Source organism: Rhincodon typus, chromosome 4 (assembly GCF_021869965.1).
Source record: "Rhincodon typus isolate 14 chromosome 4, sRhiTyp1.1, whole genome shotgun sequence".
Taxonomy (NCBI): domain Eukaryota; kingdom Metazoa; phylum Chordata; class Chondrichthyes; order Orectolobiformes; family Rhincodontidae; genus Rhincodon; species Rhincodon typus.
This window is the reverse complement of record NC_063335.1, coordinates 80,991,146-81,014,402: the sequence shown is the minus strand read 5'-3', so window position 1 is coordinate 81,014,402 and position 23,257 is coordinate 80,991,146. Positions and strand designations below refer to the sequence as shown.

Sequence of the window (23,257 nt, the reverse complement as noted above, 5' to 3'; positions counted from 1 at the left end):
CATCTTAAAATCAAGAATCCACAACACACAGAAACAAAATTGTCTGTTTCCTGTCCTATAGAAACTATCTATACATCTCACCCTGTCCAGTGCATAGACCTGAAGCATATCATTAGGCTCAACTGGACTATGTCTGTTTATATTGTACAGCACCAGCCCCTAACTTATGTCACCTAACCCTATCAGCGTTCCTTGCTCTTTCTTTCTCCGTTGTGCACTTCTGTCTTTTCTTTAAGTATATCTTTGCCATTTGTAGCAGCTACTCTTTTATAGTGTTTCCACATTCTTAGGTAAAGAAAGTCCTCCTGAATTCCCTCTTGAAATTTTTAGTGACTGTCTTGTACTTATATTCTCTACTTTCGCACTTTCTAAGAAGTAGAAAGACCGGGCTGGATTATAAACTGAAGGTTAGCTCCGTACGGTAAGGAGAGAGAGCAACTCCCCTCAACCCCTTCGCTGTCCAGAGGCCACAGGGCAAACCATGCCACCCATTACATTTGATAGTGATGTCTGTGAAGGTTCAGAAAAGCAGTGAACTTTGAGGAGAGAGAACAAGATGGATTGAGATGTTAGTTGAAATCACCTCAGGATGAGAAGTCATTCAGTCCAGATGCGGGAAAGCACTGAGAAAATTAGCAGGAGAGACTTAGGAATTTAAATGAAATACAAGAGCACTGGAACAAGGTACAATGGTCAAAGAAGAAAAATATCAAAACAGTAAGGAACACAACCCAAGTCAGAACTTGGTTACAAAAGCTACACCGCCACTGCAAGGTTCGGGATGTGGTGAAAGGGTATAGCCAGACAAGGAGGCTTCAGTTGAGTGGAAAGGATTATTTTCACCTCTCAGCTAGAGCCTACAACATTGGTCAAATTAGACAAAAAAAAATCAATAAAATCAGAAGTGCTTCATACCATTTTACATAGACTTCTGAACGGGAAGAAAATAATTTGATATTTCCTTGGTAACAAAATATTTATTTCTTGTAGGATAAATGTTTAATGAATGCTGGAAGAACCTGTATTTGTCCAGGAGTATATGTGTTGGCACCAGAGCCCCTGTCTTTTGCTTCAGTTCATCCTGTCAATAGATAATGACATTTGTCTGTCAGAACAGACAAATGATTTCCAGTTTAGGGAATTAACAAACCTCGGAAGAACATATACAGAATAAGTGAACTGGGCAGACCTCTGATAAAGCTTGTGATTGTCTGACTCAGTATTTCCTTGTGTGGCCTAGTATCACATTTTGCTTTATAATGCTCTTGTGAAGCACCTGGAGACATTTATTATGTTTGAGGCAGACTGCCTCTAAGTTATTGTTTTTGTCCATTTTTTCCCACTGATATTCCCTTATCGTTGCTTCTGAAATAAAATCTGACACACCATAAAACGTGAGTTGTTAAAATGGCTCAAAAACTGACATTAATAACTTATGCTGACTGTTTAAAAAGTTACACCTCTAAAGAATAGCGACTCAAAGCCAGGTGGAATACAGTGGCCCAAATCTTCCAATCAGTAATGGAACATCAAGTGACTGACATTGATCAGAGAGAAAACTAACCCCTTGACTGCACATGACTTTTCTGGCCAAACTTTCTGATGACGGATCCTGTAGAATTCCCTTAGTGCAAGAATCCATGCACACAGCAGCCAAGAGAATCTGCCCCATTTTTTTATGGCACTACTTAATGTATTCCAGTAAGTGTTAAACAGTCTACGCATTAACTGCTTGGAACTTCTGTGCCGTTAAATGAATCTAAAGACCCTCATCCCCAAAGCTTCTCAGTGCGCTGGTGAATTTGTGATTGGGTGAGTGTGTCAGTGATTATACAGGTGTAAATGGGTAGATAAGTGGATGGGGTGTTAGTTGGGAAATTAGCAACTCAGAAGGTTCGGAGGTGTGTGAGGTGACAACTGGGTAGGATGGCAGTAGTTGTGTGACATGAGTATGAGGGTTAATTGGGGGTGGGGAGAGCTGTCAGGGAACTAATAAGGAGTTTAAGGGAGGAATAAAGGGCCAATTGTGCATTAATTTAGCAGCTAGAACAGAATTTTTCAGAATAACTGTCCAGGTAAATATGTCAGAATGAACCAAAGTCTCCAATTCAAACTCAAGAGTCAGAGACTTTTTGAAGGGTCCCAGGCATCAGGGGAATTCCCCATTGGGAGTTCAAACTTCCCAGGTGATTCCAAGAGTCTATGAAAAGCCCTACGTCAACAAATTTTTGTTCAATCATGTGTTTGCATTTATACAAATTGACTACTTTTATTTTCCTCATCCAAATATGCTTTTAAAAGGGTTTATCCTTTTTCAGCAACACAGCAAGGCTTCTTCAGTGAGACTGAAAGTTGTTTTCTATACTCATCCATCATCCAATTTAATAGCCATTAGGCTGCAGATAGGTCTGCAGCTCCACACAGACCATTTGATATAATGTCCGTACATCAATAAAGAGCCTCAGAAATGCAGCCTGTTACTAAGTTACAGGTTATTTTATTGTGAATTTTGTGTATTGTCTATTAGGTGAAACTGAAAACCACTTTAATCTATTAATCAGCCACTGGAAAAGTGCACTGTAGGATTGAGAGATTATTGAAACATATTGCAGTTCTTCATACTGTAATGGGAAAGCAGTGCTCTCCCAGGATAACAAATCTGCAGGGATGAGTATGAGAAATATCAAGTAGAATGACAGGACATTGCAAAACTGCTAGCTATGAGCAACTAAGCATTCAATTCATGCTGATATCAAAGAAAGTGAAGAGTTCAGTGACTCCCAGACCCACTAACAGCAAAGAGTGCTGCAGGTCCACAAATGTCTTTTGTGAATTAGAGTGAAGCTGTCAGTGGTCGAGAAGTTATTCCAATAGTGAGCAGCTTGAGGATTAGAAACAACTACTCATACCAAAAGAAAAGTACAGAAGGAACGTCAGATGTAATGATTCAGGTAATGAAGCATTTTGTTTTTAAAATGAACCATTACAAAGCTTTATTAGACTACTGAATCAAAATTTGCTAGTTCTTATATATTTTAAAAATATATAATCAACATGTTCAGTTTTCCTGTTGGATTCTACGGCAGTTTAGATTGCTATGACATACATTTGTTTCCAGCTCTGTAATACATTTTTCCCCTTTTGAACTTTGTCTCAGTATTTACACCCACTGGATTGACTTGTTGGTTCAGCATACTTTAGAAGATTGTTTCTCATATCCCTGCCTTGCCAGCAGAATGAGATTGTGATAAATATGAGAAATCTTTCACAGTATTTTGGGGCATTTCATAACACTTCTGCACTGGCTATTCATAGCTACTGAAAAAAAGTTCAGCTCAAAAACTCCATCATCTTTTCCTTTCTTATAATCAGAAGTTTGATAAGCCTCGACCAAATAATCTGACTAGCTATCTTTGACAAATTTCAGGAGAAAGGCCAGGTTTAATGTTGTCATCTGCTAAATTTCTGCCATGTGTTGCTAAAGGTAGAATTAATTTTTTTTTAAGTTCTAACCATAAAATAATTCTACCGGCATTTGTGAAAATGAGTAGCTACATGTGACTCTGCAGATGTGTATAACTGAATGCACCTTCTTGATAAGCTCAATTAAATTGCAATGCTTGGTAGACCTGGGGACTGGAAACAGCAATTCTCTACACAGCAGGATCTCTTACTGACTTGGTCTCTGCCATCATAGGAAGTCTATCAGGCTGTGAGAGTTGACAGCAGGGTTCCAATGGGAAAGGATAGCAAATTAGCCGTGAGTCACCTTGAACTAGTCTCACACATCCTTTTAGCTGCAGCTCAAGAGTTGAACGAACATGCAAGGAGAGATCACAAAATGGTTGTAAATCCTACCGATGCAACTGAATATTTTAACCAGCACAATTTTCTCTGCCTGTGTACAGTGAAACTTCCCACAGTTCTTCCCATGTGCACTTGTTCAAATACAGGTACAATCATCAACTGGAAGTGTTGTGGTCTGGATGCCTTCAACAGAAACACAAATTATTCTGGTAGCCTCTTAAAGTGGCACTTCCTATTAATGACACTAGTTAAAACTTGCATTGACTACTTTTTTTTGTGCTGAGATCAGATTGAAGAATAATTTCCAAGGGGTAAGCAGAACAACTTAATGTTAGCAATAGTCTTTGAGTGTTTGGATCAGTAAAATTCAAACCAGACAATAACAAACAAACATCTATTCAATGATGCAATGTATAGAAGCAAAAAGAGAAAAGAATAAGATTAATCTAATTAAAAGACTATTTTGATAGTATGAAAGGTACTTCTGGTAGCTATACTGCTAGTTTGAAAGACACACAATATTCAACTTGGGGCAAGTGTACAACACATCAAAACTCCCAAGATAGTAAGGGTGTTGTGTGTAAATTACCACAAGCTACCTTTAATTCAGCTACTTATTTTAAAAATCCCACAGATAATCACAACTAATAAGCTTTATTGCATGTAGTAACCAAAGTAAGATCCCTCAAGTAAGCTGATTAAGCCTCACAATGCAACTTAGCTATTTCCTGATTAATGGTGGAATTTGGCCATGATTCCAACCAACAGTGTCTGTCTCTGGATATCCAGGGTTCGATCCTTATACATTGTTGTTGTCCAGAATTCTGCAGCTAAAGATTTCCGAAGTTGAATTCTTATAGGATTTTCTGTCTTGTTAAGTTTGTGGTGCAACACTATTTATGATACTTCTGAAGTTAACAAGTCTGTAGTTTGCTTTCTTGTCAGGTGTAGTTTCTCCATTCCTTGTTACATTCGGTGTTAACTGTCTGTTCATAACACAGCCTACCCTGTCATTAACTCCTTAAATTCTTCTGCAAAGCAGTCTTTAGTGCCCATTTGACACAAGGCAACTAGTTATCAAGCAGATGTTACCTCCTCTCTCCCAGGAAATAGTTTTTTTTTAATGCTGCTTCAAATCCTTTCTCCCAGGAATGGTTAATTGCTTTTATTTCTTTTATCTCAGTTAACAGTTTATTCCAGCAAATGTTATTGCCAATTCCTTCAATCTATGAAAGGTTATTAAAGTTCTGAAGTTTACCTATATGACAAAGGATACAATCCCAAACCCTTATATTCACATTGAGGTTTTAGCCATGGAGCTGCACAAAGCATCAAAAGTATGAATCCATGCCCATCAGGAAGCCCAAGGTGCACAGAAGTGGAGTTTTAGACCCAACCTTCCAAGATTCAGGTGAAGAAGGCACTTTTGACCATCTTACCTTATTCTTCCAACAAACTATACAATTGGCCTGAGCTTGGTCCTTTACTTCAGGACTGCTCCATACAGGTCACTTAGCGATGAAGCCTGCACATGATATCTATAGATATCTATTTGAAATCTACTATCGCCTGCACACTTTAACAGGAATGATACAACCTGTTGCCTGTGCTTGCAAACAAGGCACAGATGCATCAGCATGTCATTTAAACAAATGTGGTATCAAGGAGTCTGAGCACAATAGGTGTCAATGAAAACAGCAAGAAATCTCTCCATTGGTTGGAATCGTACCTAACACAAGGAGGTTGAAGGTCAATCATCTCAGTCCCCCAGGACATTGCTATTTTTTAGTGATGTCCCTTAGCCTTGATAGCAGATGGTATAACACTAGGAAGATTTTCCACATGCCAAATGCATTCTTTACAGAGAAGCTCAAAGTACAAGCAGAAGGACCAAACTTTCCTGAAAAACAGGGGTGTTATGAATTTTTCATGCTATTAAATATTAATTTTAATTATAATTTCATTGGCTGGACTAACAGATCAAACTTCTAAAAAAGCAATTTGAATTGATAGAGGATATTTTCACAAAACAGAAGGATTCCTTAAAGTGGCTACCAATGAAACACAGGGTCTACAAAGACCACTAGAGACAATAAAGCCCTTTGTTTTAGAGTGGTATTCCTGAATTTCTACCTTATCAAACATAGAGATACAAAGTATGCAACAAGTCTCACCTCTGCCAATGAAATCATGGCTAAAATGACTGGAGACGTGAGCTAACCCAACTTTCGGAATGTACAATGGGTGTTTGAAGTCAGAAAAAGCACTTAGAGATGTGACCAGGCAAGCTTTGAGCGTGTACCCAAGCTGGCAGAATGGATCCACAGGAATAAGACAGTGTTGCTCTGCCTCTGCCCCCACTCTGTCTCTGTCCAATTCAACAGCTAAGCTTTGAGTTTGAATCTTGAATCATGTCTACTGTGCTCCAGACAGAGAAGTCTACAAGAAAAGCATGTAAATTTCTAAAGCATCATCTTTAGAAGAGGAAAAGAATATTCAGGCTACAGTTTGATACGTTATTTCTGTTGACGACAAAAAAGCCTGCAAATCTCTAGCCATTAACTGTGAACTGACACTTTGATTTTTCATGGTTTAGTATTTGAACAAATTTTCCTACATGTACATTTAATCTGTAACTGTATGGATTAAGTGCGAGTACATGTGTTGCATTGTGGGATTTGTAGTAACTATATAATTGTCTTCTTAACAACTGCAAGAAGCTCTTAATTATATGGCCAATAATTCATTGGTAGTTCTCATTTCTCTTTTTGGGTTGTGGGCATCATTGGCAAGGCTAGCATTTGCAGCCCATCTGAAATTGCTTTTGAACGGAGTGGCTCGCCTGCCTTCTTTAGAAGGGAGCTAAGAATTAACTATGTTGCTACGGGTCTAGAGTCACATATAGGCTAGTTGATGTAAGGATGGCTGGTTTCCTTCCCAAAAAAAAATCAGTGATCTAAACGAGTTTTTATGAAAGCAGTTGATAACTTAATGGTCACTCTTACTCAGGCCAGCTTCCAATTCCAAACTTTGATTAATAAGTCGAATCTGGACACCACCAGTAGTAATGTGAGGATCTCAGGCCCTGTCCTCACAGGATTTGAATGCCTGCCCTCAAAGCATCAGCCTAGGCCTCTGGACTAGTAGTTCAGTGACATTAACACTATGCCACCATTTCCCTAGCGAAAACCAGAAAAAGATGGGATCATATCAGGACCCTGACCAAATGTTAATTTCCAGAACTCTTTCCCTGACCCACCATGCAACCCTCCACCTTATACTATCATGAAGTTGTCTATTTGCAAAAAAAAAAGTTTTCCAGTTGCCAAGACAGTTAACTGCTCATCTACTGAAAGATTTGCCTCATTGAACGTTAACCATTTTATTAACTTTGTTAATATCGATCAAACTTATGATATAATACATTGGTTTCTTATGATCCATCATACATATTGCAGGTGATACTCTATTGTAATTTGAAAAATCTGCATCTTGCTTTGGAAAACCTGAAGCAAACTGTACACAGTGCCTATAACAACAAATAATGGTGGTCAATTGCCAAGAGCTCTTTAGTTTATAAATACTTTGTATGGAGGCAAGATAATTTCATCTCAATTACTATAAATACAATAGAAGCTAAAGAATCCAAACTCCAATTCTTCGCAAGTTATTTGTCTAATTGCTCTGCATTTGTGTATAAACGCTGTGTAAGGTTTTGCACACCTCATTATCTCCCCCTGTCAGATGTACATCAACTCAACAACGGGTGAAATGTATTTACGAAATATTTGTGTTTGATTTCTCTTTATTTTAGTCTAAATGTGTTGAGAAATCAGATTATACACAATGACCTATTGGTCATCCTTCTTAATAGTAACAATAGTTTAGGAAATGCTACCACAAAGGAAGTGGAAGACTCACCTGTGCTTTTCGAGCTTCAGGTGACTGAGTCACTATCATTGAAAAATATATCAAGCAAAAAGTAAAGTGAAGACCATTATTTTTAACAGGCACAGTTAACTTATGAGAAAGACGTCTTTTATCTTAATAATTGACTCATTAGAATAAAAAGAATTACGAATATCATTTCTTGTAGGAAGCAAGTACTGGGTCTTCAAGGAAGCTACGCTGGAGTTAGGCTATCCTCAGAATGTGGTGGAACTTGGAAGCGGAGTACCCTCGCAGGGTATTGATACAGCAGTGTGGTGGGAAGATGTTGGTAAAACCTACTTCTTCAAAGGAGACAGGTTAGTGCCTGTGCCTATAAAATGTGTGTGATAACTCAGAATGATTAATGTGCTTTTAAGTGCTCGTCCTGATAGCTTATGATAGATGTGTGAAGCCTTCAACAAGAAATTAAAGATGAAGGACATTCTTGCAGAAGACTTTTTTCACATCAATTCATTACACAAATAAGGGTTATTACTCTTTAGGGTTAAGTCTATTGAACTCATCACTTAGTGCACAGACTGACCTCTGGTAGAAGCTTAATCCCTTTGGAATTGCACAATACAAGTGTGCCATAGCTTTAGGTATTGTGTGTGCCATAGCTTTAGGTATTGTGTGTGCTTGTCAAATATCATCCATCAATCTCCAATACAATGTTATAAAACATTGGAGAATTCTCAAGCACTTCACAGATCCATATCAGTTATTCCATTGTTGTTAGGTTCAGGTTTCACAACTTAAAAAATAGAATTTTCCTGTCATTGGTGTTAAATATTTTATTTGACACAGCATCTACATATTTTGAGAATGGTTTGCATTATTCCATATCATTCTACAAATCCTTGGCATGAATTTACCTCAAGAAACTTTTATAATGTAAATTTTCTACATTGGTAATTGTGTTCTGGACAAGACCAAAACTCCTCAAAATATTCAGAAGATAGCATAGACCCTAATTTTTTTCTTATTTTAAAGGTAAATGTAAGGTGTTGCATTCCAGGTGTAATTCGATTAGTCAAGCTATTGGATTTAAAAGAAAACACACTTTATTCATCCACTATTGTTAAAATACAATAAAGGAAAGAAAGAATTAGAATAACTGAACCCCACTGGAAAAATTAACAGAACAATAAATAGAGTAACAATTACTAATTGAGTGTTCTAATGTAGTAACATCCTGGAAACACATTCTTGGAAAAGGACAATCTCAGGAAACAGATTGTCTCACATGCAACTCCCATAGCAGGCAGAGAAACCCCAGCATTTGGCTGGAAACGAAAGAGGGACAAAAAAATGCTTCCAACTCTTCAAGACGATAAAAGCAACTACTGAAAGCTAAACCTAAAACCCTGATCCTGTGGGAGCTCGACCACACTCATTCAGGCTGCTACTATTGTTACAAATTAATAAACCCCACTCCCCACCCCTCAAGGCCTCACAAGCTGTTTACTCACTTACAGACTGCTCGCTATCTCTCATGCAATCACTCTTTGAAAAGATCCAGAACAAACCTCTTAAAGCCACAGCATCATCATAATTGTTAAACTGTAGGCTTCAAAACTGACATTGGCATAAGGTATAATTGGTCATTGGGCACTCCCTGAGCCTGACATTGAGAGATTTTATTCAGTCAATAAAGAATCCATCCATGTGATGTGGTAGTATCTATGAACAGTCCCTCCTCCAGATGCCTCTGCTGGTATGTTATCTGAAGCATGGTGGTAGAAGAGGCCATGAAGGGTACAAGTGCATGCAGTAATCCTGACTTTGCCTGCCCTATTATTAGAGTTGACATCTCAGACCCCTTGCAATTTTGATGGAACTGGGCCAGCTTTTACAGGAGATGTATTTCATGCTTCCTCACATTCTGGAATCAAAAATCTAGGCAGGTAAGTTTAAAAGATATTTAAGATGGTCTATGATAATTATTGGAAATATTTAACGATGTATCTAAAGCTTTTGGATGGTTTTAAGTCTGTTAACAATGGAATAATTGTTCATAAGACTCTATCCTTAAAAGGCAGGTATCAATCCATGTAGGGAACCTTGATGCTCTTATTGATCTAATGCCCTAACATCTGCTGAGTCTTTGAAGCACCCCAGTATCCAATGGTTAAAGCAATATGGCAGCAATCACAGATTCATTGCTGGATATTGTGTCAATGTGAGGTTTAGGGCTGGATGCTGTGACAATGTCTGTTTCAGTGCTGGGTGTTATTGAAGTGTCTCTTTCAGGACTGAGTGTTGTAGAACTGACTGATTCAGGGCAAGTTTTTGTATTCTACTTTAGTTCAGGACCTCATCTTTGCCATGCCAGGCCATCTTGTACAACTGAACACATTATAGTTACATACCCCACCTCCTGGTTGGCCAAGCTTTTAGATATCTGTCCCTATACAAACATATGTACATGGAATAAGAGTAGGCCACTCAACATTTTGGGCCAGCTCTGCTGTTCAATGAGATCATGGCTGGTCTGATGTTAACCTCAACTCTACATTCCTACATGTCCCTGTTAATCTTTCATCCCCTTGGTGTCTAACTCTGCCTTAAAAATATTTAAAGATTCTTCATCCATTGCCTTTTGAGGAAAGGAATTTCAAAGACCCACAAACCTCAGAGAAAATTCCTTCTTTTGTGGCTTGGTCTTAAATTCTTTTGAATCAATACTATGAAGTCTCTGAATTGTTTAATTGCTAAACATGCTATTTAAGTGCAAGTTGTTGGTGCTTTTGCTGTAGCCTAATGTTTTCACTTTTCCAAAGCAGATGGTCAATTTTTTCTTATCATACAAATTCCTGAGAATCAGAATCATTTGCTTGTTCTTCCATGCCTCCTCCAATCAGATCCTTCCTTTGATCAAAAGACCTGAAATGCACACGGAATTCAAAATGCAATCTGATCAAAGTGTAGACAGCAAGAACATTGCCTCTTTTGATTTGTGTTTTGTCCACTTGCTGACGCAACCCAGTTCCTTATTTCCTTATTTTTCTTAACTACTGGGTGATCTAATAACAGGCAGGCAAGCTGGAGGCAAATCATTCAGTAGCGTACTAGTGAGCTGTTCTAATGAACAAGATGGAGATTCTACCATTATTCTTTTGGCAACAATGCCATAAAATAAATGTTAAATTAACACAATATACTCGGGCCAGGAATTTCCCTGCAGCCACCCCTGTTCTGTCACCATTGTTGCAATAAAGGTGCAGTGCAAATCCCACTTACAGAAAATGGCCTTGTGCGCTATGGCGTTTCAAGTTTTCATCTAAATACTTCTTAAATTTCGCGATGATTCCAGCCTCTCCTGCTCCTTCAGGCACGGGGTTCCAGCTACCCACCACCTCTGGATGAAAAAAGTCTGCCTTTAAATTCCTTCAAACTGTAGAAACATGGAAAATGAGGTGGTGTGGGCTATCCTGCCCATCAAGCCAGCTCTGCCAATCAATATGATCATGGCTGATCATCCAACTCAATGCCACATTCCCACTTTCTCCCCATATCTTTTGATCCCTTTAGCCCTAAAAACTATATCTAACTCATTCTTGAAAACATTCAATGTTTTGGCCCCAAATGCTTTCTATGGCAGTGAATTCCACAGGCTCACCACTCTCTGGGTGAAGAAATTTCTCCTTATCTTAGTCCTAAAAATGGCCTATCCTATATCTTCAAACTGTGACTCTTGTTCTTGACTCCCTGATAATTGGGAGCATTCTTCCTGTGTCTATCCTGTCTAGTCCTGTAGAACATCCTACCCTGATCTTACCTTGTTCTTTGACCCTTATACTAAGGAGAAAAGTGTCTTCCTGTCTATGTCCCTCATAATTTTGTACGCTTCAATCAGGTTCCCCCTCAGCCTAACCCTATCTATTCTAATCCCATTTCCCATCACTTAGCCTGTAGCCTTGTATTGTATGGCATTCCAAGTGCTAATCTAAATTGTCCTTCACTGTCTTGCACTAATCAGATAATCTCCCTTTTTTGCAACGCAAGAAACCTTTGTAAAACGGTTTACAGACAGGCAATTTAAAAACGGTTAAAATTTGAATAGTGAACCATACAGCACAGCAAATGGGCTTAATAGAAACAAGGGAAAGGCTTGTTGCTCAGATACATACCATCCTCAACAACGCTTATTGGCTCATCACAGAAAGTTGAATCTGTATCAACTAAACACTAACTTTATTAGTTTAAACAGACATACAATTCACACTGTTTGGTTAAGAAAAGGTTAACAGCAGGCATGTAATTCATACAAGGCTAAAATCAAACCTCACACCCATTAAATGTCCATGACACTCTGTGAACAATCAACAAAAATAAAAGCTAATGCCCAAGAATAGAAGCTCACGCTGGCCAGGCATTTTCTCCCAGGTCTCAATGCTATCTCCCCGCTTCCAAGCAGTGGGTACTCAACGTTGTGAAGGTTGTTCTCTGGAGTTTCCCTACCAGCACACCAAAATCCTTCATTTTGATCCCTTTTCCTTATCTTCCCGAACTGTGGTGTCTTTCTTTGTCAGTTTTTAGTTCATCTGACGAACCGGCGTCCTTCCACTATAGGCTTACTCCAAGGACACCTTTCAGATTACTTCATTATTCTTCCACCAAATAAGGATTCACACCTTATGTCATTCCTCTGAGTTAAACCAGTTCAAACCAGCCCAAGCCAGTGGCTGGGGGCTCGGGCAACTTCAGTTCACAAGTTGCTGTTTTTATGTGTGGACAGCCCCTGGCCAATAGGCTCAAAGAAGGGAACTCACAAAATTCAACGAAAGAAAAGATGTTGGGTGGAATTTTACCCTGCATAGTGATGGCCATGGAGGTGGTGATGAAGGGAAATAATTGGGCAAGTTGGCCCTAGAGAGATACCCATTTCTGGCCACCTCACTAATTGCATTCTTGCAAAAAAGTGGTCAGTTTTGGAACTTTCCTGACCTGCCATCAGTTAAGACCCTTAAGTGGCCACCCTCTTCAATGTTCATAATCATACTTTTCCTTTTTCCCTATAGGTACTGGAGGTACAATGAAGAAACACATGTTGTAGACAGTGGTTATCCCAAATCCATTTCAATATGGAAAGGAATCCCCAAGTCTCCACAAGGAGCTTTTGTCAGCAAAGAAAGTGGTAAGAGCAAATGTAGATATGATTAACTACTGATATTGTTATTTTGTTCAAACATCTACATTGCTGTATATAACTTGAATCAAAATTTAATTTTAATGATTTTTGTTGGTGCTTTTCATAAATGTAACAAACAGGAGTTTAAATCCAAGCAGATTTTAACCATCAATTTTAATATATTTGACTGCCTTAGTTGCAAGCTGAAAATCAAGGGTTAAGAAAAGAATTTGTAAAGCCGCACCCTCTTAGCTGTAAGTCTCCAATCAAGTCGAAAACCGGGTTTGAGATCAGCTCAATCTATAAGGATTGAAGTCTTTTTTTTTCATTAGTAAAGCTCCACACTTGAAGACTCAGACTACTTGGATTAAGATACTAGCTGACTAGTACCAACAGCTCATCTTTTTTTCACACACATTCTTCTTCAGAAATGTAATTGAATGAATGGTAAATCAGGTTGGCTTAATTCTAGCCACGCACTCCTCTGCCTGATTTTCCTGTGTTTCCTCTGCCTGAATGATGCTTCATGTACAAGTACTAAAAAGGAAAATCTACCCCGTAAGTGTATAAGATCATGTGCTCTCACAGCAGGATGTCTTGGCTCATATCTCTGTACTGTCCGTCAACACCACCATAAATCTTCCTAATGTGTGACATTTCACCTGGCTGTCAGATTTCACTTGGTCAATCGTTGATTTGCATCACCTTTCGAGACAAAGTCAATGAAAACTTTGGTAACAGTATAAGTGATTCTACAGTGGAATTGTGCTCAAAAGGAATAGATCTTGAGAATTAGGAGATGCGTGCAGTGGAATTTCCTACCTTATTTTTCAAATGTCAACCAATTTTGAACATGACTGAATTTTACATTCAGTTTAAGGAAAAAAAGAAGTCCAAGACTAGTATTTTAAACTTGAATAAGGGCAACGATAAGGGTATTAAAGCCAAGCTATCCACCGTGAGCTGGCAAGTAGCTTAAAGGGTATGTTGAGAGAGGTGCAGTGGCAGACTTCTAAGGGATTTTTCGGAATGCACAGAATAGATGTATCTCAATGAGAAAGAAGAATTCCAGGGAGGGGGCTCATCAGCCATGGTTAATTAATAAATTTAAAGATAGTATCAAACTTCAAGTAATAGCATATACCTATGCAAAATTGCATGACAAGTCACAAGATTGAATGAAATACATAAAAAAGCAAAAAAAATGACAGTTTAATTTGCAGAGAAAAATTGGACTATTAAGAAATATAGCTAGAAGTTTAAAACCGATAATAAGAGTTTCTATAGATGCTTAAGAATGAAAAATATTAACAAGTGACCATTGGTCCTGTAGAAAATGACGCTGGATAATAAATAATGGAAAATAAGATGCTGGCAGATGAACAAATATTTCATCTTGGTTTTCACTGTCAAAGATATAGCTGGCTGATAAAGCTCCAGATTTTGATGGACTTCATCCTAGGGTGTTAACAGAAATGCCTTATGAGATAGATGATGGTTTGGTTTTAATTTTCCAAACTTTCCGTTGATTTGAGCACGATTCCATTAGATTGTAAAGTAACAAACTAAACTTATTGATTCAAAAAGAGAGGGAGGTAGAAAGCAAGAAACAACATATCGGATACCTTATTCAGAGATAGTAAGAACTGCAGATTTGGAGTCAGAGATAACACATTGTGGAGCTGGAGGAATACAGCAGGCCAGGCAGCAGAGGAGCAGGAAAGTTGACGTTTTAGGTCAGAACCCTTCTTCAGAAATGGGGAGGGGGAAGGGAGCTCAGAAATAATAGAGAGAGGAAGGGTGAGGCTGGGGAAGGTAGGTGGGATGGTGATAGGTGAGTGCAGGTAGGGAGTGGAGGGGATTGGTCAGTGAGGTCAGAGGGGCGGATAAGTGGGAGAGAAACCTGTCCATCTTCTCTCCCACCTGTCTGCTCCTCTGACCTCACTGACCAATGCCCACCATTCCCTACTTGCACTCACCTATCACCATCCCACCTACCTTCCCCAGCCCCACCCCTCCTCTCTCTATTTATTTCTGAGCTCCCTTCCCCCTCCCCATTTCTGAAGAAGGGGCCCGACCCAAAGTGTCAGCTTTCCTGCTCCTCTGATGCTGCCTGGCCTGCTGTGTTCCTGCAGCTCCACCCTGTTTTATATCAGATACCTTAACATCTGTCTTGGGTAATTTAAAAGCTATAACTAAAGATATTATGCCAGATAACTCAGAAGAGTACAAGGTAATAGGTCAGATTCAACATGGCTTTATGAAATGAAACTCATCTTTTCTTAACAATTCATTAGAATTCTTTCAAGGGGGACTAATTGATATACTGGCAGTTGATAAGGTGGCACATCAAAGTGGAAAATAAGAGCTCATTGTTTAGGGAGTAGGTAGAAGATTGTCAAACAGGAAACAAGAGAGTAGGCATGAGTGAGTCTTTCTCCAGCTAGCAAGATATAATGAGTATTGTGCCATGAGGATCAGTGCTAAGGCCTCGAATTTTTATTATTTATATAATTTACTTGCATGAAAATACCAAAGGTGTGGTCACAAAATTTGCTGATCACACAAAAATAGACAAATCGTGAAGTGGACGTTACAAAACGTCAAAACCATAGAAATAGATTAAGTAACTGGGTAAAGTAGTAGCAAATGAAGTATAATGTGGGAAAATGTCGAGTTGCCCATTTTAACAGGAAGAATAAAAAAAGAAGCATATTGTCAAAAGATGAGAGCTTGGAGAGCTCTGAGGTGCACAGGGATCTTGGTGTCTCAGTCATGAATTGCAAAGGGTTAGTATACAGATACAGCAGGTAATTAGAAAGCTGATTGAATGTTATGGTTTGTTGCAAGAGAATTTGAGTAGAAAACTGAGGAGGTTTACGCTTCAGCTTCAGAATGCATTGATGGGACCATACCTGAATTGTTGTGTACAATATTGGTCTCTTTATTTAACAATGTTTTAGAAGCAGTTCAGAGAAGGTTTACTGGATTAGTGCTTTGAACTGGTGAGTAATTTCATGTGAAAAGGTTGGACAGGTTAGGCTTGTATCTGTTGGAGTTTAGAAGTGTGAGGTAACTTGATTGAAACATATGTTTCTGAGGGTCTTTACAGGATGCATGTGGGAAGGTATTTTTTCCCTCTTCCGGTAGATTCTCGAACCTGGAGACACTGTTTAAAAATAAGAAGTGATCCATTTAAGGACAATATGAGAAGGGTTTTGTTTTTCAAAATGGGATCCTGAGTCTTTGGAACTTTTCTCCTTAAAGGGTGGTTGAAGCAGATTCTTTGAATGTTTTTAGGCAGAGGTATATGATTTCTTGTTGAGCAGGGGGGTGAAAGGTTAACAGGGGAAGGGATAATCCGTTCAATTCTGACCTTACTGAATGGCAGAGCTGTCTTGACCTAATGGCTCACTCCTGCTCCGAAACATGTTTTCAAATGTTTGTCATCGAAGTCCAGAGCATCGGTTTAGTTGCTCTAAGCCCTTTTTCCTAAAGTGAGATTTTTTTCACTCAGTTATAATGACAAAGTTACCACATTTCAGTCAGGGTCAAACCGACACTCAAAAAAAGCTGAGTATTTGACATTGAGTGGAGAGAATGTATAAAAGTAGCGCTGTTAGAATCTGTGCTATGTAAAGTAATTTCTCCCACTAAGACTTATATTTAGAACATCTCAGAAACAACACCGTCCATTTGGTTGATGCCTTTAATATCTTTTGACCTTTCAAAGAGGCAAGGGAAAAAGTCCTGACAAAATAAAGAGACATTAAAGTGACGTAACCAAACACATAGACAATAGGTAGTTTCTGAGGAAGAAAGGTAGATAGAATGGCAAGCAATGAATTTAAGAGAGTCTGCAATGTACGAAATCTCCTGCTGAATATCACATACCATCTTTGCTCAGTTGATGAATCAATGCTCCTCCACCACTTGGAGGAAACACTGAGGATGTCAAGGGCACAGAGTGTACTGTGGGAGAGAACTTCAGTGTCTGCCAACAAAGGCACTACAGACCGAACTGGTTGTGTTCTAAAAGACAACGCTGCTTTATTGGGTCTGCAGCAGGTGGTGATGCAACCAAGAGGGAAAAACATACTTGACCTCATCCTCACCAATCTGCATGCTGCAGTTCCATCTGTCCATGACAGTATTGGTAAGAGTGACCACTGCACAGTCCTTGCGGAAATGAAGTCTCACCTTCACAATGAGAATACCTTCCATTGTTTTGTATGACATATCATGTTGCTAAATGGGATTGATTTCAAACAGATCTAGATCCTCAAGACTGGACATCCATGAGGTGCTGTGAGCTATCAACAGCAGCAGAATTGTACTCCAGCACAACCTGTAATCTCATGGCCCGGCATATCCCCCACTCAACCCATTACCATTAAGCTAGCAGATCAACCTTAGTTCAATGACAAAAACAGGAGTACATGCAAGGAATAACACAAAGCATACTTAGAAATGAGATGCCAACTTGGCGAAGCTATACGCAGGGCCATCTGCGTGCCAAATGTGCACACTATTTATGTGCAGCAACTGATTGATAAGGCTAGACAATCCCACAACTAACAGATCAAATTTGAGCTCTGCAGTCCTGTATATCCAGTTGAGAATGGTGGTGCTACAAGAACACATTTTACCCATTGGCTAGATTTGTTCTTTGTGATCAAAGTCTTGCCGTCTGACTGGAGAACAGATGAGAACTCTGCATTTTCAACATTAAGGAAGGTCAGTCATAATAAATTCAAGTCCCAAACTTCAATTGCCAGGCTTGGCCTTTCCCAAGATGAAGGACACCAAAGGTGGAAACTTATCTCCAACAAGATAAAGCAGCTAATCATGGTCTGGCAGTTTTCTATTGCCACCTTCCTGAGCAGTGGTCACTATTGATAATGTATCCAACAGAGCTCAGGGTGAATTGGTGTGGGATTTCAGGCCAAAAGAGATTAAGTATGGAATAAGAGGCATGAAGTCAGGATAGGTGGGAAAGGAGTTTATGAGCAAGGGCAAGGGGCTGCCTTTCTGCAGCTTCCCCCCATTTTCAATTCAGGGTCCCGTGATCAGACACCGAATGCCTTAGAGTCAGGGCCACAGGCCCCACCTCAGAGTCATGTGGTGACTTCCCACAATGAGATTCTTAATTTCCCAATTTAGGGCTTCACATGACATCCAGGATGTCCTTAGCCTCACAAATTCAGTCTCAATTGATAAAAGGCAGGAAGAGAATTGTGTCCCCGCACTGCATCCACGTCTGATTTAATACCATCTTGCCACTAAAAACATCTCCAGGCAGACATAAACGTACACCCATTAAGTCCCTTTACTTCTCCAAAGGTGCTACTAGTCCTGTTGAATATTTTTCTGTTTTTATTTCAGATTTCCCCTGTCTAGAGTGTTTTTCTGTTAACTGTGGGGACTAAAACTAAGGATCACAATCTCAGAATAAAGCCTTGGCCTTTTAGAAAGGAGCAGAAGAAAAAACTCTTTGTTAAGATGATTGTGAATCTTTGGAATTGTTTACCAATCATTGAGTATATTCAAGTCATATTGACAGAGGTTTGAAAAATCAGGAAATTTAAAATTATTGGGATAATGTATGAAGATGTGGGTTGAAATGGAAGATTAACCATAACCTTAGTGAATAATACAGCTGGTACAAAGAACTTCCTCTTTTCTCCTCTTGTGTTCTTATGGTTGGTAAGTGTACAATCTATTGCCTCATGTACAGCCTTTTATCTTGCACAATATCACCTGACTCACATAAATCTCTTTGTGTTGAGTCTTCGTGGAAGTAAGTACATCTCTGTATCTGAGACCTCGAACTCCTGCTTTACTTGTTGTTTGATCCTGAAAAGAAACTTCCCTTGGAACTCTGACAGTGCTGATGGGATATGTGGCCAAAATGTTGGTTTTCCTCTTATCAGCGTCAGTTGGATGGTTCGAACTTTTGAAGAGTTTCCAGTTTCTTTCTAAGTTACTTTTTATTTTTAACTATGTTAAGCTGTGAGACTGAATAATTTTATTTTTGCATTTCCAGGGTATACATTTTTTTACAAAGGAAAAGAGTACTGGAAATTCAATAATCATAAACTCAGGGTGGAGCCTAACTATCCAAGATCAATACTTAAAGAATGGATGGGATGCGACCGAACTAAAACTGGAGACAAAGACAAGCATGATACTCAAGATGACGTTGACATAGTGATTAAAATTGATAACACTTCCAGCACTGTGAATGCCATTGTTATTGTTATCCCTTGTACGCTGGCCTTGTGCTTCCTGGTGTTGGTTTACACAGTGGTTCAATTTAAGAGGAAAGGAACACCACGCCACATATTGTACTGCAAGCGATCCATGCAAGAGTGGGTGTGATTGTAGCAGAAGCAACAAAAGATTTCAACAAGTGGGCTGTAACGCTGGAACCCAGCAATGAGCAGGCATCTCTCTGCCTGATACATGTGAATCATGGCTGAATTTCTCAGAGTCGCCTGCTCTGAACATGAGTGGAGATTATAAAAGAGAGAGGGGGAAGCTTTCATGATACACAGTATCATCTGTATTTCAGTCCTTTGTCTTTCTTTGGTGTGCCATTCCGTATAGGCCTTTTATCTGCACGCTTTATGCCCTAGTGAACTTTTGATTCCAGATTTCAAAAAGGAAAATCAAGAAAATACGTCTCAAGATATATCTCAAGACTGGTACTTTCTTTCCTGCTGAACCTGATGTCTTTCCTATTTTCAGGGTTTGTTTGAGAATCTTTTTGCTGACTTAAATCTTTTTCCTGAACCAGACAGACCCTTTTGCATTCATTTTCCAAAGAGAATCGCTGTCTGTTTAATAAGGAAATATTGCTGCACTTGCTCCTTTCAAGTCGGAGACCAGGAATATAGAAGCGTAGAAAATTGGACTGTTCTGTGACTAAGTAACAGGGGCCAAAACATCTGCAATATTGTTAACAGCCTTAAATATATTTTTTCATTTTTTTTCATTTGTTAAAGCAGTTCTCAGCAAAGTCAATATGTGGAGCTTTCAATAGCTTTTGTTCATGTAGATTTAAATGCTGTGTAATGGACATGTAGAATTACAGTAAGGGAGTTCCTATAGATTGGTTTTCCTGCTGCCACACACAGAGGGTTTTTCAAACTTCTATGAATCCATCGAGAGGGACTTTTTTTTTGCATAGAAGGCTCGGAGTTGTTGTAGAATGACAGAAATGGAAATATTAAACAAAGTTAACAGTGAAGTGAATTTTACCTGAAATTCCTGCCAGAACAACATCAGCATTAAGTTAATGTACATGATGTTTAATGTCATGGGTTCAATTCTTGATTGGTCGAAGAAGTGTGTATTAATGGACTAGGTAAATCCAAAGTGTGTTTAGTTTCTCAATCAGTTGCATTTTAATGTTCATAAGATATTTTTTATCCATCGATATTGAAAAATAAGGTGTGTGTTGATTATCATAGGCATCAGTCAGAATGGCATATCTTATTTACTAATGAGTCCTTGTATTCTCATTTGTTATTGTCATTGTATAAAGACTGATAACTATAGACAATAGCAGTGCACCATAGCAACATCATTCCAAGGTGCTATAGCTAAACATTCAATTTTATGTGCATTATGTGTACAGTTAACAATTTATGAACTGACAGAGATCCACAGTTATTGCTAAATTAAATATGGCAAACAGGGTAGGAGATAAAGAAAGATACTTTGAAAGAAATGTGATTTAAGATCTCTAACTTTTAAGTGAAATAATGTTTGTGGATTAAAACTTCCATTAAAACTCCCATTTTTCACCCTTCCCTTCCTCTGCTTTATTACTACGAAGACCAGGAACACAGTGAAGAGTAGAGATCATTCATTACCATGAGGATGGAAATGTTGTTCAAGCATTCCCTTAAAAATTGTTGAATGAATAAAACATCTTTAGAAATGGGCTCTTTCATCTTCCACCTGTTCATTACAGAGCTACTGTGGTTTGTTTTGGCTTTAAGCTATCATGCAGCAAAGATTGTTTTATTCAGTATTGTAAAACTCAATGACTATCTGAAATCCTTGTTGATTTTAAGAATTTCTTCCCCTTGGGGCCCACGTGTCATTAGGCTATGCCCTGACGTAAAAAACAGCCATTTCACCAATATGATTAACTTAAGACAAATCAGAGCTCAGTTTTATGTGGAAGCGTGAGTGACAAGTGGCTTTTAGAACAGTTAAAGATTTGCTTTTAATATGATTTAATACAGTTTCATGCTGTTGTAATTACTGAACTTCTTAAATGTCTTAATTTAGAAAATATTACTGTTCCACATCCTTCAAGAATTTTCTCTTTCTTCCTGTCTCTTGCCTCTAACCTTTAGTTGCCAAGAATTAAATAACAGGAAAGGAACTGTATTCACATAATTGACCTGACCTGTCATTTCCTGTCATTACCTAGTTAAACATAATTGTACTTCTTACTAAGACCTACAGTTAAGATAAGGTGGTGGAGTCCTCCCAATGTGATTTGAAACCATCCTCATAGGATACTTTCCTGCTAACTGAAATATTCTGTCTATTGTTATTTGATTTATGCCACTGGCCCACCTATTTTGTTTAATAACCCCATTCGTCCATTGTATGTGGCTTTGGTAAGCTGTTAAAAAACATACCTTCCTTGATCCTAAAAGATACTGTGACTGGCAGGCACAGATAGGTCCTGTGTTCACATTTAGACAATCGCAACCTATTTCTCCTCCAGATATTACGGTTCTTCAGTTGCCACTTCTTCAGCCTATTGCATACTTCTGATAAGTATTAATATACTAAATAAAGATGGAGTCTTGTAGTCATTTCTAGACAGTTGATTTGATTTCTCCCTGTTAACTGGGTGGTGGGTAGAGGTCAAAGAAGCAGGAAGACAATGTTACTCCAGATATGAACATAACTGGTTATGGATTATTTATGTTTACATTTTCTTGTCATAACCCTTTGACTATTATGGGCGGTCACGATCAATTTAGTATACGCTATGCATTGAATCAAAACATTCTTTGTCCCCCAGCACAACCCTAGCAATCAAAGAGTTAAGGACTGTGCAGTAATTGTTTTGTATTTATTGTTTCATATTTATTTTCAGACAGTTCTTAATGTCAACTATAAGTGTCTTTTATCAGGAAGGTTAATTATCTTTTTATACTATTATATATCTTATGTATTCACCATCACTGTTTCACTGTGTTGTATTAAAAAAGTAAAAAAACGAACCTGTCAATAAATGGGAATCCAGACTATAAAGTTAGCTGAAGAACTCCTTATTAATTTTGTCATGGAATGTTTTTCTCGAATTCGTCTGGATTGTTTGAACTCCAATAGTTTTACAGAGGGAACTTTCCCTATCTATTATTACTAACCCAGAGTTACTGATTTAAAAGGATGTTTTATATATATGGAACTGGAAGCATCAGTGCAAATGTTTACATAGCAATCATTGCATTGCAATACACTAAGATTTTTAGATTCACCATCAAAGGGTTCACTATTGAATTTTCTGAATCTACAGGAACATTTCAGGATGTATCAATACACAGAGCAAGACAGCATTTAAACATCACCTATCATTCCCATAATGTCTTTTTGCCAGAAGAGTTCAATGTAAAGTGAGCTTATTGGTTACTTTATTTTACTTTCTATGGATTCAACAAAGTTACATTGAGGTAGCCATGGAGTCGCTTGTCTATTTAATAGAAATTATATGTTTGAAAAGAAATGTGGTATAAAATGACAGAAATTTAAGCAATGCAATAAGACCACAAGACACAGGAGCAGATGCAGGCCATTCAGCTCATCAATTCTGCTCCATCATTCAATAAGATCAAGGTTGATCTGATAAGCCTCAACTCCATGTTCCTGCCTTTTCTCTATAGCCCTTGATTCCCTTACTGATTAGAAAAAAGTCCATCTGTCTCAGCCTTGAATATACTTAACAATCCAGCCTCGACAGTCCTCTGTTACAAAGAATTCCACAGATTCACTGCCCTCTCAGGGAATAAATTCCTCTTCATCTCTGTCTTGAAAGGGTGAGCCCTTATTCTGAGATTGTACCCTCTGGTCCTAGATTCTCTCACAAAGGGACACCAACCTTTCGGCATCTATCTTGTTAAGACTCCTAAGAATCTTGTATGTTTTAATTAGGTTGCCTGTCATTTTCTGCTTTCCAATGAGTGCAGGCCCCATCTACTCAACTTCTCCTTTTAAGACAGTCCCTCCATACATGATATCAGTTTAGTAAACCTTTTCTGAACTACCTCCAATGCCAGTATATCTTCCCTTAGATAAGAGCCGCAGAAATGTTCACAGTATTCCAGCTGTCGTCTGACTAGTTCCTTGTATAGT

At 38.5% G+C, this 23,257-nt stretch overlaps 1 protein-coding gene across 1 annotated transcript in view; it reads left to right on the top strand.

Annotated features, from left to right (window-relative positions):
* Positions 1-22,079, top strand: part of LOC109910435 (matrix metalloproteinase-16) — a 210,268-nt gene extending 188,189 nt beyond the window's left edge. The window contains exons 8-10 of the mRNA XM_020509632.2: positions 7,904-8,054; positions 12,762-12,877; positions 18,918-22,079. Of these exons, the coding sequence (XP_020365221.1) occupies positions 7,904-8,054; positions 12,762-12,877; positions 18,918-19,252 (602 nt within the window). The 3' untranslated portion in view covers positions 19,253-22,079. The remainder of the gene's footprint in view (positions 1-7,903; positions 8,055-12,761; positions 12,878-18,917) is intronic.
* Positions 22,080-23,257: the final 1,178 nt, after the last annotated feature.